At 41.6% G+C, this 20413-nt stretch overlaps 1 protein-coding gene across 6 annotated transcripts in view; it reads left to right on the plus strand.

Moving 5' to 3' along the window:
* CAPN6 (calpain 6) overlaps positions 1 to 19831 on the plus strand; it is a 55682-nt gene extending 35851 nt beyond the window's left edge. For 4 of the 6 annotated variants that reach the window (XM_042876808.1, XM_042876810.1, XM_042876809.1 and 1 more), the window contains 8 exons: positions 2447 to 2640; positions 4402 to 4479; positions 5680 to 5875; positions 7524 to 7646; positions 9333 to 9535; positions 10183 to 10304; positions 16588 to 16724; positions 17309 to 19831. In XM_042876808.1, the coding sequence (XP_042732742.1) occupies positions 2447 to 2640; positions 4402 to 4479; positions 5680 to 5875; positions 7524 to 7646; positions 9333 to 9535; positions 10183 to 10304; positions 16588 to 16724; positions 17309 to 17491 (1236 nt within the window). In that variant the 3' untranslated portion in view covers positions 17492 to 19831. The remainder of the gene's footprint in view (positions 1 to 2446; positions 2641 to 4401; positions 4480 to 5679; positions 5876 to 7523; positions 7647 to 9332; positions 9536 to 10182; positions 10305 to 16587; positions 16725 to 17308) is intronic. The other 2 variants (XM_042876811.1, XM_042876813.1) reach the window with 2 other exon arrangements.
* The last annotated feature ends 582 nt before the right edge of the window (positions 19832 to 20413 follow it).

Raw genomic sequence — 20413 nt, forward strand, 5'->3', positions numbered from 1 at the left:
TTGACCTGCTGGCCACGCTCTTTTTAATGCACCCCAGAATGCCATTGGCCTAAAAAGGCCAATGCGCCAAAAAACCACAAGGGCACACTGCTGGCTCATGGCCAACCAGTTGTCCACCAGGACATCCAATTTACAGAAAGCTGTTCTCTCAGCACTAAGTTGCTGAGTCTTCTTGACTCTGGCTGTGAAGATACAGTCATCTTGCTAGTGTAACACTGGAGAGGGTATGAAAGGCCAAGATCTGCTTGAATTTCCCCATCTGTAAAGCAGAACTTGTATTCCATTTCCAGTGTCTGTCTGTAGTGTTTAAATGGACCCTCAATTGGGCTGATTCATTCTGAGACTTGCGTGATTGTCGTGGCTGTTCTGCAATTACCGAGAATAGCAGGAAATAGCTGTGTTTAGAAATTTTCCCCATCTGTAAAGCAAAGCTCGTATTCCCTTTCCAACGTCAGTCCGTAGTGTGAGTACTAAATGGGCCCTCCAGTGCTGATTCATTTTGAAACTTGCATGAATATCATGGCTGTTGTGTGGTTACTGAGAATAGCAGGAAATAGCTGTGTTTAGAGATGCCTCTGAATCTTACATGTCTAGCTATGCCTGGCCACACACTGCCCTGTGCCAATGCCATGCTACCAAAGGCGAACACACCTGGTCCCTTGTGGGGAGTTAACTTGAACCTGAGAACTCAGCTAGGATAGGAGTCCTGAACCATCTCTCCCAGCAGCATAAGACAACAGCTCAGAAACAAATTGTTTTACGTCTTTGGTGTTTGTTTTACATTTGTCATGAGGTCAGAATTTGTATTTAAAAATACAAGTCTGGTTTGCTTGGATTAGGCTGGCAGACCAGACTTACCAGTGTGACTGTGTTTATGAAAGAATTCATTAGTGCCAAATGCTGAGTCAGTTCAGTTTCCTAACATGGATCTGTTAGGGGTAGACAAAATCTAGGGAGTTGTATTTTAGAAATCAATTAATAAGGCAGTTGTAATCCCTTCATGTCTTCCTGGCATTATATTTCTGCCTGTCAAATTAAATGCAGATGTCTCTAAGCTTGATTACGCAGGGGCTGTTCCTAGTGGTTTGGCTTGACTCATCTACATTTATCACTTTTTGATAGATATAGTGTACACATAATGAAGCTTGCTAGATATAGAATATTTAATCCTTGAGTGGCTTCTCTGCTAAACTAAACACATCATCATTTTCCTCATATTACAAAAAATAGCTCTGGTCTTCACTGCTTAGAAGTTTGAAGAACAGATGTTTAAATATCTCAGCTAAATAAATAAATAAATGGCCCCAGAAGAAAGACAGCCCAGCAGTTGAGAAAGGCCTGGAGGATAATAAAAACAGCAGAGAATATGCAGACTCCTGTACTGTGAAAGAGTCTTGTTTGCTTTTAGTTGTGAAAAATGCAAGTGCAAGTATTACACTGGAGGAAGCCCAAACCCTTTGGAAATGTCTGCCGGTCTTGATGTAACACGTGCTGATTCTTTAGGAGCTGTTGATGGTGAAAAGCAAAGAGGTCTGGGAGAGAGTCTCACACTTGCAAGAGCATCTGTCTTTTCTGATTTGATGTAAATTTATCTTCTGCCTTTTTTTTATTTTTTTCTGATTTCTTCTCTTTGGGACTGAACACTTTAGTATCAGTGCAGCACTTGCCTGAGGAGGAAGACTGGTCTGTTTAGACCAGAGAAATTTTAAAAGGGGTACAAATATTGGGAATAGTACAGTGCATTTCATAATTCTAGTAAGTCCATCTCTCTACACCAGAGCAAAGTCTTGTGACTTTTGTGAGTTACGCATGAGATCTGCACTGGGTCAAATTTGCCTCTCTTGCTGTCCAAGTGAGTGTTTGAAGTGTACAGATTATGGCCCAATACAAGTGAGATTCTGGATATGGTTCATTGCAAAGCTGCCCATGCTGGCAACAAATAGCATAGAATCAGTCCAGAAGCATAACCTTTTGGGTTGTTTCTGGCTCAGAAGCAACATTATAGCACTGCCACAGTTTACTTTTCCCACTCTCCTGCCCAGTCTATGTGCTGCTCAAAAGCAACGCTGCACTGACTTTGTAAAGGGCCAGTCATTCACGTCAGCTCCAGCATTTGTATTTGATACTGTTTTTCTGGTGTACTTAAAAGATGTTGTTTTGGATACGTTAAATGAAATTGTGTTCTGTTTTGGTAAATTGGCAAACGCTACGTATGCTTAGATCTGCATTTCACTGAACCTAGGGCATCCAGCAGGACAGTCTACTGCCTGGTCCCTGCTGGTAACCAGGCTTCTTACTGAAGTCTATGAGAAGCAAACCCAGTTTCTAAGAAATCCTGCAGCTCTGTTAAAGAAAATTAGCCTTCCCTGTCCTGCCCCTTGAATATATAGATGTCAAATGTCCTCAATGACACGAGTTCTCTTTTTTGTCATTTTTGGTGCTGAAGTCTTCCTCTGGAATAGCCAATGAGGTGGAGTCAAAGACAGGTCTTGTCGCTGGTCATGCCTACTCAGTGACTGCAATTCGGAAGCTGCACCTTGGAGAAAGTCTGACATTCTCTTTTAACGCAGAAAAGCTCTTCATGGTCAGGCTGAGGAATCCCTGGGGAAATAGAGAGTGGAATGGTGCCTGGAGTGACAAGTAAGTGCTGACAATCCAGTTAACAGGAACAAATTTGTGTTTAGGGCCACACAAAGACATAATGATAGCCTGCAGTGTTCAGTGAGATCTGAAATGTTCTGTCATCTCTTCCTGTTCTGTGAGCACATCCAGGAGAGTTATAAATTTCTGGACCTTGGTGTGCTGATGGACAGTCGGCTGGATGTGAGGCAGCAGTGTGCCCAGGTGGCCAAGAAGGCCAATGGCATCCTGGCTTGGATCAGGAATGCTGTGATAAGCAGGACTAGGGAAGTCATCCTGCCCACTGTCCTTGGCACTGGTGAGGCCCCACCTCGAGTACTATCTTCAGTTTCAGGCACCTTAATACAGAAAGGACATGGAGGTGCTGGAGCAGGTCCAAAAAAGGGCAGCAAGGCTTGCAAAGGTCTTGGAGAATATGCAATGTGAGGAGCAACTGAAGGAACTGGGACTGTTTAGTGTGGGGAAGAGGAGGGTGAGGGGAGAGCTTATTGCTCTCTTCCAATACCTTAAAGGTGACTGCAGTGAGTGGGGTTGGTCTCTTAACTGGTGACAGGTGACAGGACAAGGGGAAATGGCACCAGGAGAGGTTTAGGTTGGATATCAGGAAACACTTCACAGAAAGGGTTGTTAAGTTCTGAAACAGGCTCCCCAAGGAGGTGGTTGAGTCACCATCCCTGGATGTGTTTCAAAACCATTTGGATGTGGTGTCCGGGGAGGTGATTTAGCAGAGGGTTGGTAGAATCAGGGTAGTATGGTTAGGTTGTGGTAGGACTTGATAATCTTGAAGGTCTTTTCTAACCAGAATAAATTCTGTTTTTCTACGAAAATAGTATATCTTTTTTAACTTGAGCCCTCGTGGTTCTCTGCTAGGTCTTGTCTGAGCTGTCACTCATTCCAGAGGACACTGATGTTGGCCCATTGTTTTTTAGCCTAACAGAGAACTGAGAATTTCCAAATTAAATTAAGAATTTCCAAATTGGTGAAGAAAATGTTGCTTATGACTAGCAACCTCTTTCCTTTAGCTTCACCTTTATCTTCCAAATACATATGGAAAGGGAGTGAGGAATTGTCTCCATTTTTTCCTGTTAACACATAAGGGAAGGGACTTGTACTGTATTTGATCATGTTATCTGATCTAAGCATCAGAATACTTACATGTGAAATCCTTGGCTCCCATGTAGAGAGGTGTGTTTTTCTGGGGTCGATGTAGGACATATAAATGCATGTTAGACCAGGCAATGCAGTGTAGTATTACTCTGGAAACTGGAAGCTAGGCTTACTCTGCCTAGAAGAAACTAGTTTCTTCTCAAAGGCTCTCTGGGAAATCTATGGAGCCTTCCTGCCTCTCAAGGAGATTGAAAGACAAAGCTAATACTCTGATTTAGGAAGTGTTCAATATGCTCTTGATTAGCAAATCTGTGTTTCTTTGAAGATCCTTTAAGAAATTGAGTCAGTCTCATGTGACCTTCCAAAATAACTCTTTCACTGTCCTAAGCTAGAGTGTAACAAAGGAAATCAATGAAGTTCTGCTCTAGCTGTGCCAATTTGCTGTTCACCTCTTTTATTTCTAGTATGTTTCAAATCAGTTAATGGTTTTAAACTCCTTCTGTAAGCCATGTACCCTTTTCTTGAATACAATCTGCCATTTATATTCCATTGTTATTTTTATAAAGAGGGACCATGAGAGAATTTTACTTTTAATTGGTTTTCCAGATAAGAATATTTAATTTTATTTAGTACATCTTTTTTTTTTCTTTCTAGTTCTGAAGAGTGGAAGAAAGTCAGCAATGCGGAGCGTAAACGTCTGGGACTCACTGTTGAGAATGATGGAGAGTTCTGGTGAGTGGGAGTCATGTGGAGGGGCTGGAAATAATGGCTACACTGAGTAATCACAATTATCTCTGCAATTCAACAGCTTCAGAAACAACTCTGCAATATGAATAATAGATTATCCAGTTAGCATAAGGTCTGCTTCTTTTAAACTCCCAAAAGATGACAGAGAAAACAGAGAAAAAAAAAAAAAAAAAAAGTAGTTCTCTGTAAATATAAGCTTCAAACCCCTTCAAAATATTTCAAAATGTATTATCTACATTTATGAGAGTCACTTATAATCTGAGATAACACATGTACTGGTTTACATGACAGAACACCAAATATTGAACACGCTGTCAGTTTTGGTTAGTGACTACTGAGTCTATTTGTAGGAGTTTTAAGTCCAAGGTTCCAGTAAATGCAGTTGCAGCAAATGAATTTTGGTGTTTGTCAGTTCTTTCCAGCGCAAGGACAGGAAGTGTCCATTTTCCACAGAATCCGTAGAACTCAAATCGCTTGCATCCAGCTTAAAACTCAGATCCAATCAGGCAGTCCAGCAGCTTCTTCAGTTGATCATCAGTACTGCATCACATATGCTAGTAGGGCTCAGTATGAAAATCTTCTGTTTCACTTTGTCAGAACTGGCAAACAGAAGCTGCCTGTAGGATTTGGTCCCAGAGCATTAGTGGGCCAGTACATTATGGTAGTCCAGAGATACCAACCTGTTCTCTTGTGCAAAAAAGGAGAAATATTTTCAAACTGTCCTGAGATCCAGCCTGTTACCATGGCAGATGGAGGTTACAGCATTGAGAAGCTATGAAAAACTATATCCAGAGCATTTAGGTTTTAATCTTGTTCATGAACAGATGTAACAAGGACCATAATTGTGTTCTGGAGGAGTGGATTTTTCATTCAGCTTTGATTGCAGGTGATCTCCTTTCTCTTTGCAAAAACTGAAGTTATCAAATCCAGCCTGGTAGATACAACCGGTCATTTTGGCTTAATGCTCTGAGGTGATAGTTTTTTAAGTGAAATTCTAAGATAGTGTGATTGTGGCTTCATGAGTATTTCCACATGGAGAGGTTTCTGGTGATTCTGTCCTCTGGAAGCTAAACAATGCCTGCAGTTAAATTACTGGAAGATGTCATGTGTTATTGTGGCTCTGTGGGTGAACAGCAGTGTTTACTTTCAAATAAACCATGATCTTCCTGGTGTCCTGTGGAGCAGGATGACATTTGAGGACTGGTGTAAGAATTTCACTGATGTGGACATCTGCCGGATTGTAAATACCTCCTACTTCAGTATCCACAAGACCTGGGAGACAAAAATGCTGCATGGGGCTTGGGCAAAGAATTCAGAGCCCCTGCTAAATCGCTGTGGCGGATGCTTTGATAACACAGAGACCTTCCTTCAGAATCCCCAGGTGAGAGTCTCTACTTTGCACAGTTTTGAAGTATATCCACTTAACAAGAGTTTTTGAAGCAGATAGAGAAGCAGTTCTTCACTCCTCTGATTGTCAGTGCCTCCTTTCTAGAAGGTGATTTTATTCAGATATCCCCATGTATTAATCTGAATGTATTCCATGTACTTGTCTGGGCCTACTTGTAAGTGTTTAGCAGAGAACAAAGTATAATTGTTACGGTTGAGTGCAATGCCCGATGTAATGGAAGTTCTTCTTATTCCAGTTGCCTCTAGGCTAGTTAATTAAAAGTCTCTTAATGGCAGTGCTGAAGCACATTTATGTTAGCTTAGGGCTGTCATCAGTTACTATGGCACATACTACTGCAATCTGGAGAGACGCTCTGTTCTCCCTCTCACTGCTTGACACTGAAACCTCTTGTGAGGTTCATCTGTATCGTGGGGGGCTTTGACACTTCCAGTTCCATTAAAGTGAATTTAAGCCGCCAAGTATGTAGGCACCCCTACAGCCACCTGCTGGTTTTCAGGTTGGTACCTATTAGGACAGCTGAAATGTCTTCAGTTCAAAGATCACTGCAGTTGCACACCTCTCATCAGTCCAAGAGAGCTCTCTTGCAGTCTTAAAGCTCCCCTTCCACACCTCTATTTGCTCAAGGACACCCTAGCCTGTCTGACAGTATAACACCATCTGCAGTTCAGAAGGGATAAGAATAAAAATGTGTCTGACTGCACGTCTCTGCATATTTTTATATGCAGAAAGAAAGAAATAAAATCCAGAGTGAGATACTTTGAGTGTTAAATTCTTTATCATATATGGAAACGCCCACCGGATGTTTTTCATCTGCATAAAGCCCACAGATTCACTTTTGAACTGATCTGGTAGAATTGCTTTAGTGCTGTATTCAATTCAAGAATCGTTTATGGAGCTAGGAATTGCTGCCTAAGCCTGAAATAATTTGCTTTGATTGGTTTTAAACCCAGGTCAATTCAAGTTTAAACAGTCTGGATAAAAGATTTGCATGTTAAAGATGCAGGAGGCCTTCTTAGTCCTTTTAACTGTGTGTTCCTAAGGCTTTCAGAAAATCTGAGAAATACTATAATTAACATTCCTGTCATTCTTATATTAAATAGAAATTGTAGATGCAAGCGTAGAAAAAAATTAACATTTGGAAGGTACCTTCCTTTGCAGGTCCTGTATGAAGATGATATTTGAAACTTACTGGCCCTGTTTAGATACTCAGCTTAAGAGAATAATCTAAAATGAACATAGACCCTATCTGAAAACTATTGGTTTATTTTTTTATCTCACTCCTGATTTACATATTTGTAAATGAAAGTTTCAGAGTGGCTCTTCCCTTCTGCTGCCTCAACAGTTATTTTTTAACAGTCTCATGCTGCCCTGTTAGGCAATTTACCTGCTTTTTTTTTTTTTTTTATATGTGTGCTTCTGTGTGTGTTTTTTTGTGTTTTTATTTTTAATTAGTATTGATTTTCAGATGTAAATTGCTGAGAAAGTGTTATGCATAACTTTCCTCCTACCCTCAAATGTGTTTTCAGTTCCCTCCTTTTTATGCATCCATTTCCTCAGTGATAGCTTTATCCTCTGTCTAATAAGGCTTTTTTATCAGCTTACTGTCCTCTCTCTTACTTAGTACATCTTTGATGTTAAGAAGACAGAAGACAAAGTGTTGATCTCATTACAACAGGAGGATCGGCGCAGGAGCAAAAAAGTAGGGAAAGGAGACAACATCATCATTGGTTTTGAAATCTTCAAGGTAGGCACAGCTGGTTCAGAGTTTGTTCTGAAACCTCGCTTCATTCTGGCAAATGAAACCTTTGGCAGATAGAGGCATGACTATCACAGGGGGATCTGGCTCTCCACAAGTTCTGTGTGCGTTCACTCACTACAGCTGACATTAGACAGACTATTTGAACTGCACTGAATTTAGTTTAGTGCAAACTCTATTTGAACTGAAGGAGCGTAAGTCTTTATTACCTACTGCAAAAGAATTCTAAATGTTTTTCATTATTCCAAACTTTGGAGAGACAGATTGTTTTTTCACAGAAAAATGTACTAATGCTTGAAACATGGAGGTTTTATTTCTTTGTCTCACTGGAGAATCCTACCTCTATTCAAGCAAATACAGCCAAGTGAATGAGTTCTGAAAGTCTGCAGTTTTTCTTTTCCCACTTAGACAAGTCAAAAGTGTCAAGAGTGATTTCAATAGCTGGAGTAGTGAGTAGGAAATGAGGACATGTGAAAAGAAGCCAAAGGGATCCCAAACAGTAATTTAATTACACTCTTAGGGCAAACTGTGTAAAACAAAAACACAAGGACTAAAAGCAGAAGGAGGAAAGAAAGAGAAACAGCTATGCATCTTTTTCACCAAGGAGAGGGATTATTTTATAATCCCTTGCTATAACCAGTGGGGCTGCACTCAGGCTATGGCCCTACTTCAAAAATAGCCAGTTTTTAACAGTCAGTCACAGCTGTTGGCATCTATATCACACCTGTATGTTTGACAACCACCTGCTTACCAAATGTATTGAAAAGTGTCAATCTAGAAAGTAGCATAATCTCCCCATGCCTTGCTCATGTCTGATTGCTAGGAAGGCTTGGAAAAGAAATTGCATCTTCAGAAACATGTCAATGCTCTGTCTTTTATTTCTGTTCAATAATTTTCTATTTTGGAAAGGTTGGAAACCACCAGATTTGTTAATACAGCTATGGGCCTTCCGAAGACCATGCTGTAAATTATCAGAAGACAAAAGAGAAATACCAGAAACGAATGCAGGGCTGTGATCAGTCACAGGAGAATAGATTTATGTTTTAACTGTGCTGTGGCAAACATTAGTTGCCTGAAGAGTGTTAATATTTAAGCACAGCTTCACAAAACAAAATGTAAATGATAATTCTCTAGCTTTTTTTTTTTAAATTATTCAGGGAAGGACAATGTAAATATGGCTGTGTGCATCTGTTCGTGTGCCCTGGATTGAGAGTTTGCAATATAAGAATGAAAGGCTGTATCTCACGTGCAGAGTACAGCATGCTATAGAAAGCAGGCAGATAAATCTCATCCTCACCTAAGATGGCAGTGTAGCTTAGCAGTTGATGCCCTTGGAGTGTGCATGCATCTCTGCAAATATTCAAAGTTCTGCAGTAGCATAGTGTCTGTTAGTGGACAAATGTGTCTGCCAGTCTCAAACTATCACCTCCACTTAGGGATGTATGAGTACATGTATATGTGAAGTGCAAAGCAGCACTGCTTGGGAGCCAGTATGGGCTAGCATTGGGAGCACTGAGTTGGCTGTCAGGAGTCTGTGTCACAACTACAGTGAGTCAACTGTGACAAACCAGTGTTTTTTCTGCTCGTGAAAGGCTGCATGATATGCAGGGAAAATCCTGCCTGCTGTCTCTGATATTCCTCCTTGCTAACCTTTATATTGCTCTGTGGTTGTAGGTTGAAGATAACAGAAGCTATCGACTACACAAGCTGACTGTGCAGGAGAGAGTAGCCACATCTCCATACATCAATACACGCAATGTGTTCTTGAAGAAGACCCTTAAGCAAGGCCGTTACATCCTTATCCCAACTACATATCTTCCTGGCATCACTACAGATTTTATCCTGAGACTCTTCACTGATGTGCCGTCAAAGCTCAGGTAGTCTTGCACTCACAGTTGCATGAGATCTTCCCTTGCCTGTACTGGCTGCACCTTCCTGAAAATCGTTGCCTGGTTGCCCTCAAATATTGTTGATTCACTAGCATGTATCACTTCAGAACTCTAGAAGATGTCCTTCAAGATAGCCTGAGTCACCTCCAAGAATCTCCAGGTGGTCTACTGGCTTCTGTGTGTGCTCAGGACATTTTTGCTTGATGACTTAAGAACAACTGGAACTCTTGATCTTTTAATCTGGCTTCTGTAGTTGCCTTAAGTTTTGGTGCAGAACTCTGAATATTGGTACTTGTCTGTACAGCTGATACTGTCTTTAACCAATGTCATTTGAAACTAGTGGTTATCTGTGAGAGCAAAACTAGTTCTTAGTAGAACGAGGCCCAATGAATTTTTGTCTTGTTTTGACATTACTTTTGTTTAAAAAAAAAAAAATTCCTACCACTTTTGTTTTGCTGTCATACAAGAGATGAAATACATTTAGTGTGGTTTGCTTTGTTTTTACTTCTGCAAGTCTGTTATTCCTGTACCACAAATTTGCAACAAATGTCAAGTTCAGAAAAGGCCAAAAATACCAAACCATTGATAGTCTGCTTGAAATTCATTGCTGCAATTGCTTTGCCTTGATTTTTCAGAGAGCTGACAGCAGATAAGCCTGAAATGACATGTTGGAGTCTTCTTTGTGGCTATCCACGCAGAATCACCCAAATCAAAATCCACTCTGCAGAAGGCTTACAGGAGCAAGATGGATCAGGTGGTAAGTGTAAAACAAGCCTGGAAGAATGGAAAGGGCTTCTTCAGTCCTCCAGAGCAGAGCTAAGTTGACATGTAACCAGTCAGAAATTATCCAAAGAAATTGGGTTGTTTTTTTTCAACACATTGTAAGATCTGTTCAAAAGGAGAGCTCAGATGAATAAGATGATGTAAACTGGCAAGAGTCATGTGTCATCTGTCCTGGTGCAGATGGACTGTAGTAGCCAGACTCTCTCCAGAAGCTTTTTGTAGGGATTAGTAAGAAATTAACTTTTCAGGGGTATCTGTTTTCTGAATGGAAAAATCCAGGGAGACTGTTGAGTAACACACATGACTACACATGTGGTGTATTACACTTACCTCATTGATATCATTCATAGCTGCCAGAACACTTTGCTCTTCGTTACCACAGGTTTAATAGCACTTCAGGGGAAGAAATATGGTGTTTTGCTAAGTACACTAAAAGAGGGAGAGGTTAAATTACGAGTACAAGGCTGTGTGCCTACACATTGAAGGAAGTGTCCTGAAACAACGACACATAAATGTCTTTCTGGTACCTGATGTTGGCAGTTAATTAGGAAACACATCCAGTTGTCATTTACTTCCTGATTTTCTACTCCTATACTCCATCTGTCATCCTTCACTTTCCATGACCAGTGGAATAGAAGACCAGCACTAAGTCTTGGGAGGAGAGAAAGTAAATGAGCAGAGATAATACAGTGAACTTGGAACAGGCTGATGAAACATCAGCTGTTTGTTCTGGATAACTCTTCAACTTTCTTTACTTTAAGGTGTGAAACTCAATTTCTTTAACGCTTTGTGGTAAAGAAATTGTTAGATCTAGACCTTCAGTACTGAGACTTCTGGAGCAACTGTAAGATTTCTCCCACTAGCCAGCTGCAATTTTGTTCCCTTTTCATAGTTGGTCCTTGTGCCCATTGAGCAGTGGGTAAATCTACTTTTTACTGTGCAAGTCCCTTTCTGTTAACTCTGGTTGTCTCTTCAGGGGATATGAATGCTGAAGGGAAGAAACGTATGGCATTGCTTCAGTTCATTTGACTTGTTACTTCTCTTGAAAAAGATGAGCTACAGACACCTTGGTCAAATAAGCAGTATGGCTCCATGTTCTCAGAAAGGCAGGATGCGTGGATGAGATAAATGAGGGGGCTACAAGTGACAGAAATAGCAAAGCAGTTCTTTGAAAAGAGGGAGTATGTTCTTGTGCTTGCCCCGTGGAGGACATTTCCATCTTTAAGGCTTTTTTCCCTCCATTTAAAATTCCTTAGACATTTTTCTATAACATTCCCTGCAATAAAATAGAAAGCCAATTCTCCACCCTTAGCATTTCACAATCCTTAGCACAATTACAATCTTGATAAGATCATTAAAAACAATTGCCTGCAGCTGCCAAAGAGCACGCTTCAGCTCAGAGAGTATTGTCAGTTGGTGCATTGTGACACAGGCCTCAGGAATATACAAATGGAACATAAAACTGATGTGTAATAGATACTCCATAGTACAGCCCAAAATACTGCTAGGACCCAGTGCTACCACACATATCCAGGTTGAGCAGAAATACCTGCCATTTTGATTTCAGCACCCAGAACTGGGCTCGTAACTACCCCGACAAAAGTGAAAATGTACACTATTGTGGGAAGAACTGTATATAGGAAATGGGCTCACAGAATTTGTTTAAACATAAGCAAAATCTGAACACAAAAGCCTAAATGAGTCTTATTGTTTGCCTTTGAATAAAATGTCACCAAAAATGTAAAAAATATTTTCCTTTTGTGTCAACACAAAGATTTTGGCAAAAGCCTTTTGTCCCTTTTCAGCCTGCAGCACCAAATCAGCCTGCAGTACCATTCATAGGTAGGGCACTGAAGGAAGGCTTGAAATCATTCTTTCCATCAGCATTCCCTGTTACCTTGAATTCTGCTGTGAAAATCTATTTGAATCTTTCTTTATCAGCATTGTTTTTCCTTTAAGATTCTCTAACTCACAGGATACGTTCATAGATTATCTTATAGTTGTCACATATTATGGCAGCTTTAGAGAAATGGAGTAGATCAAGAGCATAAATAAAAAATCATTAAGTCAAACATGCACATTTGTGCTATACATTAAAACTAAGCTGTGCAGTGACAAGTATAACATCAACAAGTGCATCCTGCCTTCTGAGGGTGTCTTGTGGGGAAGTCTGCAAAGTTTCTGATTGATACTGGATTCCATTTTTAGTAAGACAAAAAGTAGGACATGGCACACGTTTCTCACCTTTGGGTTGGGATCTTTTTTTTGTACATTATAATATTTGAATACAGAAATTCCTTGAAACACGGTGCACATGTGAATTGTAAATATACACTAAAAAGTAATGAGTTAATGTATTCTGAGATTGTTTTCTAATATTGTGCAGAAGAAACTGTCATCTCTCATCTATTCAGCATCTTCCATCTCTCTGTAGCTTCTCTAGATCCATGTCTGTTCTGTTTCCCATATTTCAAGGAGAAATAGCAGCCAACCAATCAAAAAAGAGGTGTCTGCTTGAGGATGTCAAATCATATGTCCCAGAATTGAGTTTAGACCTCAGCCACATGGGTAGTTACCAAAGTAAGTCTTGCCCACCACTCCCGGAGTACTTCCATTTCCTAGTGTGAACCAGAATTAAGAGTCAGCAGCAACCTCTTGTATAATCAATACTGTGAGCTGACACAAAATGCCACATGGCAGTTTCCATATGGAGAGACAAGTAGAAGTTTCCCTTCAGGTTAGACACAAACAATGTTTACTCGCATAGGAAGCAGGTAGATTAAGTGACTGTGTATGCTGCTAAGAGAGCACACGTTACTGTTACTCATTTTTTGGTGCAGATATTGATGGTAACTTGTTTCCATGTGAGCTGCTGTGTCTGATTATTCCATTGCATTTTACATGGGTTTCCGGACTTCTTCGTCTACCTGTGTATTTGCATCTCAGCTCTGCTATTTCCTTCTGCTGAGTCTCTGTCATCAGTTAGCTATATATCCCTTAGCCAGTTTGCCTGCCTGGTTTGAGTAAAGCATCACTACCATCCTTTAGCAGACAGAGAATGCAGAACTGGATGATCATGAGGGATTATATTATTCTTTCTGAAGCTTCTGAGAACTGAGGCATTTTATTACTTCTCTGTGACAAATTGCGTCCTGAAAACATCAGAGTATCTCTATACTCTGAACTGGTGTAAGGGGATGTGGAAACTAAGAGGACTCTGTACAGAGGTACCTTTTTTTTGATACATCTTGCTTAGAGTGATTTTAGATTTGAATGTGCTATTCATCTCATCAGCCCCTCGCTGTCATATGAGAGTTGGGCTTAGCACAAATTTCTGAGAAACTTCTTAAGCAAAACTGGAAGAGAATGAAGACTGCATAGCAAGTGCACTCCCAGCCTGGCTCATAAGCTGCTTGTCATCAGAACCCTGTCCCCCGACAGAAGAAGGTTGTTTAATCTCTGTTATAAATGTTTATTTAAAAGCTCTTCCTTGCTGCTGTCTTTAATCCATTGTCCTGTCAGGAAAAAGTAATGGATGGTTTGCTGCTAGATTAGCAGATGAATCTAGTTCTGAACATATATTGGCTGCTTCTCTTGGAAGTACCTCACTCTGAGTTAGCTTGTGCTGAAGCTGATCCAGCTATTTGGGAGCCAAGTAAAGTGGCAGTTTGCAAGAAGATGGGGAAGTGCTGTGTGCTTGGATTTCAGTCTGCCTGTCATTCCCAAGTCTGTTTTAAAAACTGCTCTCCCTACTGTCTATCGCACTCTTTTCTTAACAGCTCATCTTCTGGAAAAAGTCATCTTTACTTAAGCCCTTCCACTGGAATTCCATGCTGAATTCACATGTTTAATGGCCTTTCACCATTTCCTTTCTAAACTAGGTATATGATATACAATATCCCTGGTAAGGAGCGTATCTGGTGCCTTTAATGGCAGATGCCCTGGGAGTAGATCAAGAAATGGAAGGAGAGGGCAAAAACAGCTGATAAATATCCAGGCAAAGCACAGGAAAGCTTGAATCATATATATGATTGAGAACTGAACCTCTTCCACTACCAGAATAGAAGCTGAAGTTGTTCTCCTTCCCAGCTTGTAGTGAATGCTAGGATATTTTCTTTTCCACATTAGTAGCCCTTTCTGCATTGTCACTGTACTGCACATAAACCAGGCTAGTGCTGCAGACACCCGGGCCCGTGGTAGCTGAGAACATTTCTAGTTTCATTCCACATATGCAGCTCTCCCAGTTCTTTCTTTTCTTCTAGACTTAAAGCCATTCTTCCTGCCCCATCCCTCAAGGTGTTCAAGGCCAGCCTGATTTGGCTGGGGGCAGCCCTGTCCCATTCTATGATATAAATGGCAGTTCAGTAATGCAATCGTGAGGTCATGCTGTGCAATTACTTTTAATGTCTGTCTTCTGCCTTCCTATTTTTTTTTCTATCTGATTCTGATAATTTTAATGTTTCTTTTAAATGTTAACTTTCCTTTTCCATTGACTTAGCTAGTCCCTTCATTAACAGTTCTGCAATCCAGCAAATTCGCCTGTTAACTCTTAAATTTCTATGTTCTTTCCCCACCACCTCTTATGCCCTGTATCTCTTGATTTCAGTTAATGATCAGATGTTGCTTTGCTTGTAGCCTATGGCTGTTTCATGCAAGACCCCATCTTATTCAGGTTCATTTTCCAAATCTCTCAGTGAATGGTGGAGCCCTTCCATCACTAGTACATAGCATGGTGCTGCCTCGTGCCCCAGAGCTAAATCCACACCTTCAGTGACACAGAGAGTAATTGCCTCCCAGAGAAGCCAATACATTGGTACCTGCTGTAGAAAGTGTGATGTGTTGTCAGGGTAACGGGCTGCTACATGTCTGGCCAGATGTAATCGCAGTGCAGCATACGGAAAAATCTTTCTTTCTCATCAGTGTAAGGAATTCCTTCTGTTTTGGATGTAGCAGCTATGTGGTTTGTTTGTGTGAGGTGTTTGAGTGATATGTTTGAGGAAAACTAAGCTGGGTATGAATTATTTAAAAGTGAAAGCTGCCCTAAAATGTTGCTGCCTTATGACTGTCATTCGAGTAGTGGCTCTTTCAGGTAGATGGTCAAAATGTGCGTAAGAAATGATCGTGTATCTGAATTACACTTATGCACATTCAGTGGGCTTATTTAAAATATGTGTTGCAAAAGTAGAAGGGGCTGAAAAAATAGATATGCTGCAATTAACACTAAGAATGGATAGAAATACTTGCATTGAAATACAGGAAAATGTAGCACTTGCTTTTAATTAAAAGTAAAGTGGAGTGGTCTGTCCCATTCCAGGATAAAGACAGATTTTTTTCTTTTTTTTTTTTTTTCCTCAAAGCAATTCTTGCTCCCTACTGGAATGAAAAGAAAATACCAATGTTTATATCAAAGTGAAAATGTGAAATGTAGGAACCGTAACCTATTTCTGAAATGTTGATCATCTCCGTGGGTTATGTATGATTAAAGTGTAATGTAAGTTATTAATTGGGAAGAATTATATGACAATAATTTAAACTTTAAAATAACAGAGATCAAAATAATAGAACCAAAGAAATTCTATCAGATTCACGGGAATGAAATCAGGAACTGCGGAGGACTTGCTTTTACAGCTTCCTACAGAAAATTTTGTTGAAAGCAGCATGCTCTTGTGTGTTTTGACAATGTTTTGTTTTGTACAAGGGAAACTGCTTCATGAAAATTACCTCCTAAAACTAATATACAACTCATATCAGAATGTGGTAGACAGCATTTTCAACCTAGGCACTGTAAAGCTGGGCACTGAGATATGTGTTCAGTGAACTGTGGAGGATGAACAGCTTTAACCTTCCATTTTTGCCCTGTAGCCCTGAACCACATATCAGATTACATACACATGGATGCATTTTGTCTCTCGTGTCTTGAGCAGTGCTGGGAAGTGTAGTGTTTCACTTGGAAGACTGTGTTAAATGAGGATGTGTACAGGAAAGATATGGGAAGATGACAATCCCAGTCAAAGAGTTGGCTGGTTTCAAGGCAAACGGTGTTCAACTTCTAGTTCTGAGCATTCGGTTGTTACTCACCAAGAATGAGGTATTTCACTTCTGTCTGTTACAGGGAGCTAGCAGTGGATGTGGTGTACTCTGGTGCCCTGTTCCCATGGCACTAGCAGTTGTGCTGCCAGGCAAAGGAGGACATGGCTCCTGCTGGGTTTCTGGGCAGGTCTCAGCTACTATTCTGTGATCTAACGGCTGTGTTTCAGGAGCAGATCCCTATGTGCTCATCAAGTGTGAGAACCAAAAGGTGCGCTCCCCTGTACAACACAATACTACCAGGGCGACTTTCGACACACAAGTCATCTTCTACAGGAAAAACATCGACAGTCCCATCATTGTCCAGGTAAGGTAAACCACATTGAGTGAGCTGCCAAGGACAGGGGATAGAAAAAACAAGACAAGTGCAAGAACTGCTTCCCTTACTGGGCTATGCTTGACACTGTTCAGCTGCTCCACTAATTCTGATTCTCTAGCCCAGATCTTTTCCATTGAACAGCAACTGCTGTTACTTAGGGAGCACTCTGAGCAGAGGGGATCTGGCTCTAACAGTCACAGGAAAAGCACTGCTAGAGAGCAGGAGGTGAGCGCAAGCCGGCAGAGTGGCACAAACAAGCTGACTGCACGTAGGTTTTTACTGCTGATAAACTCAAACTGCTAATTTTCATTCCTCTTCTAGGCAGGCTTTGACCTAGAAAGTAAAAAGCTGCATTTAGCTCCTTATTTGCATAACATATGTAAATGAGCATGCAAATCCAGAATCTCCCACTTGCTTGCTAGACAATTAGCTAAATTTAGATGTATGCCCCCTCCTCACTGCTCTTCTGAGGGGTTAATAGGAATGACCCTCCTCCAGCACAACCTTTTTGAGTAGAGTGTGAAAGAGAAGCAGTGCTTCAGCTGGGGTTATTTCTGTCCCTTTGTCTCTAGGTCTGGAACAGCAACATCTTGTGTGACCAGTTCCTTGGACAGGCGCTGCTGGCAGCTTCACCCAGTGACCCCAGAGAACAGCAGACTCTGCAACTTCGAGGGAGGGGCAGCCAAGAAGCCGAGGAGGTGCCAGGTCACATCACCGTCAAGGTTTTTTCCAGTGATGACCTCGTAGAGCTATGAATACCAAAGCCCTGCAGAGCCAGACAGAGCTGTCACCTCGCAGCAGGAGGGCTTGTCTGTGCTTTCTGTGTGAATGACTTGTAAGCAAAGGTTTCATGTACATACTCACAATTGCTTTAAAAAGAAAAAGCTCTCTAAAACTCTCCATTATTTTGGATAATGGGGAGGGGAGGCTTTTAAAGGGAAAAAAAAAATGCATATATATATATATGTTCATCATACAGCAAGCAGTAGAAAAGGTGCCAAGCTAACTGTCAGCAGATGAGCTCATTAAGACATGAGCTCATAGCCATCTCCCCCAGCAGCATCCTTCAGTAGCTCGTGACATGTAAGCTGGAAGCAGACATGACTGTTCTCACAGATCATTGCACGTTCCCAGCAGGCAGGTGGGAATAGCTGTATCTCCACAGCCGCGTGCCAGCAGGCTGGCATGCTGGCAAGGACAAGATGGACTCACATGCCTGATGTCCTTGTTCACTGCTAGACTCCCCTTGGGAGGGGGAGTTTTTTGAGCTTTGATTGGAATTTTTTTCCCTAATACTGATTTTTTTAAATTAATTTCACTCTTATTGATAAAGATATTTCTGTTCGTTGGCTAAAGCATTGTTACTCAAGGATTTCAGTAATAGGACTTAAGACCAGACGTGCCATGGCAACATTAAAATAGAGGGGCAGGTCTTGGAGTGATAGCTTTCCCTGCATAAAGGCTCTCGTTGTATTTTCCTGTTGTCCACCCCAAGCTGATTCACAAGTTGATATCTTTGGCCAAGAGATGGGCATCTCACAGTTCAGCTGTGGCTTTGCCTGGAGGACAAACTCAATTATGGAAGCCACCTCCCTAAGGAGGTTTTGATTAATCTACTTTATGCTAGAATGAAAGAATGCTCCCTTTGCCTCATTAGGTGTGATGAGCAACACCAGAATGAAAGAGGAGAAAATTAGTTTATGACAGGAATGGGTCTGTAAAACAAAGATGCCATGGCATAGCAGGTACCAGGTTTTTTCCTTGGAAATTTTGCATTGGTTTATTGCTGATAGAGCTCACATCTTTGAGAAACTTTAACTTGGGTATGATGGAGGTCAAGTATTGTTCGTATTTTCCTTACAGCAAGGTTCCTTGTACAAACTTCCTTTTAACTTCTGCATATAGCCTGTCAGTAGGGCTCCTTCATAGCAGACATTTCAAGTTGTCAAGCTATGCAGTGATTCTGGCAGTGTAAAAGAGGCTTACTGTGTCAGACATCTCAGAAATAGATTTTGTATGGTTGCAAATTATGGTCTTGAAAGTGAAGCTAAAGGCTTACTATTCTGCCTTCTGTACGGCCAGGAAGCTTCTATTTCTGTGTACCTCATAACTACTTCAGCCATTTTGTGCAATGTTTATAACTTATAAAATGGCCCTTGGTGGAGTTAATGTTTTCAAAAAAGGTTTGTAAGTAAGTCTGCTTGGGGCATCCAAAAGGATCAATGCTGTGGGAGGAAAAAGATTTGTCTGACATGTTAAGGCTGGAATATAAAGCTATGAAGGATGTTATGCTGCCATCAGCTTAGCTGCTGTACCAAGTACCTAAATCCAACTATTTTTTAAATAGCTTGGGCTCAAGCCATTTTGCACACAGAGCATTTGTCAGATGGGAGCTGCACCCAGAGGCAAGTATAACTTCTTTGTAAACTCATGGCTTTAGAGTTGCTTACTCTCAGATATGACTGTAAGGTGCATTTCTTTTAAAAAATCATGCAACTTATACAGACCAGAGCTCAGACACACAGCGAGCTGCCACTCAGTCTGGGCTGACCTGTTTATGTTACTTTTCCTCATGCACTATTTTATTCACTATAGCTCTGCCTCCTAGCAGCCCATCAGACACACCTTGCCTGCACAGGCAGAGCAGCAGGGCTGCAGAGCTGTTGAGGATCGCAGGCAGCAGCACCTGGGGAGAGCAGAGTTGGTTTTGTTGCATAATCCCCTTTTCAGACAATTTTGCAGAACTCTTTCTTCTGAGATGGGTGCAGTAAAGAGGGGTTGGCTGATCTGGCTGATTGATTGGGGTCAGAGCACAGCCCAAAGAGGGTTCCTGGCAGACAGCACCCAGCTGGGCCAGGCGGCTTTCCCTGCTCAAACGCTACCAGAGCCCGGCGCTGTTTGTCAGCGTTCAGCCATACCTTGTGGGAAAATGTTCCGTTTCACGGTAACTGCCTGGGTGTGTGTGCCGGCTTCGGTCCCCCGCAAATCCCCACATTAAAACAAGTCTGAAAAATATTTTATTTCAAATTTCAACCTTTATTTTTTCAATACGAAGCAACCTAAATAAAAGGCTAACAAAATATAACCCCCTTGAATAATTTCTGCAATGAAACATTCTTGTTTCAGATAAAAGAAAAATCACTTCGGCGTGACCCTAACCGCCCTCAGTCAGTTTGGGGGCGGGGGGAGAGAAAGACGCGCAGATCCCCGCACGTCTCTGTTCCCCGCGCAGCTGCTCCGCGCCCTTACCGCCCGCAGCTCCGTCTTGGGCGCGCGGCCGCATGGCGGCGCTCGAGCCGCGCGCGGATCGCCTCAGGCTGTGGTGAGGGGCTCCCGCGTGCCGCCATTCCGCGCCGTCCCCCGCAGGCGGCGCTGCGGCCGCCATCTTACCTGTCGGCCTGGCACGTGGCGCCTGGGGACTTCATGGCGCGTTTGGTGGGTGCGACTCAGGTGAGAACACGCGTGCAGAGCTCCTGGTCGTATGTACGTGTGTGTACATGTGCACTTATAGACGTTCAGTATATAGAGAGAGTTTGTAGTTGTGTGAGGTCTGTGTCTATGTAGATGTCTGTTAATGTAGACAGCAGTGTTATAAAGTTATGTAAGGAGCTGTATGCCTGTGTGTGTATGTATGTTTTTAAAAGCTTAAAAATATATGTACATGCTCACCTATATTT

The sequence above is a fragment of the Lagopus leucura genome, unplaced genomic scaffold (genome assembly GCF_019238085.1).
Source record: "Lagopus leucura isolate 7727_CA_CO unplaced genomic scaffold, USGS_WTPT01 Super-Scaffold_100016, whole genome shotgun sequence".
NCBI lineage: Eukaryota > Metazoa > Chordata > Aves > Galliformes > Phasianidae > Lagopus > Lagopus leucura.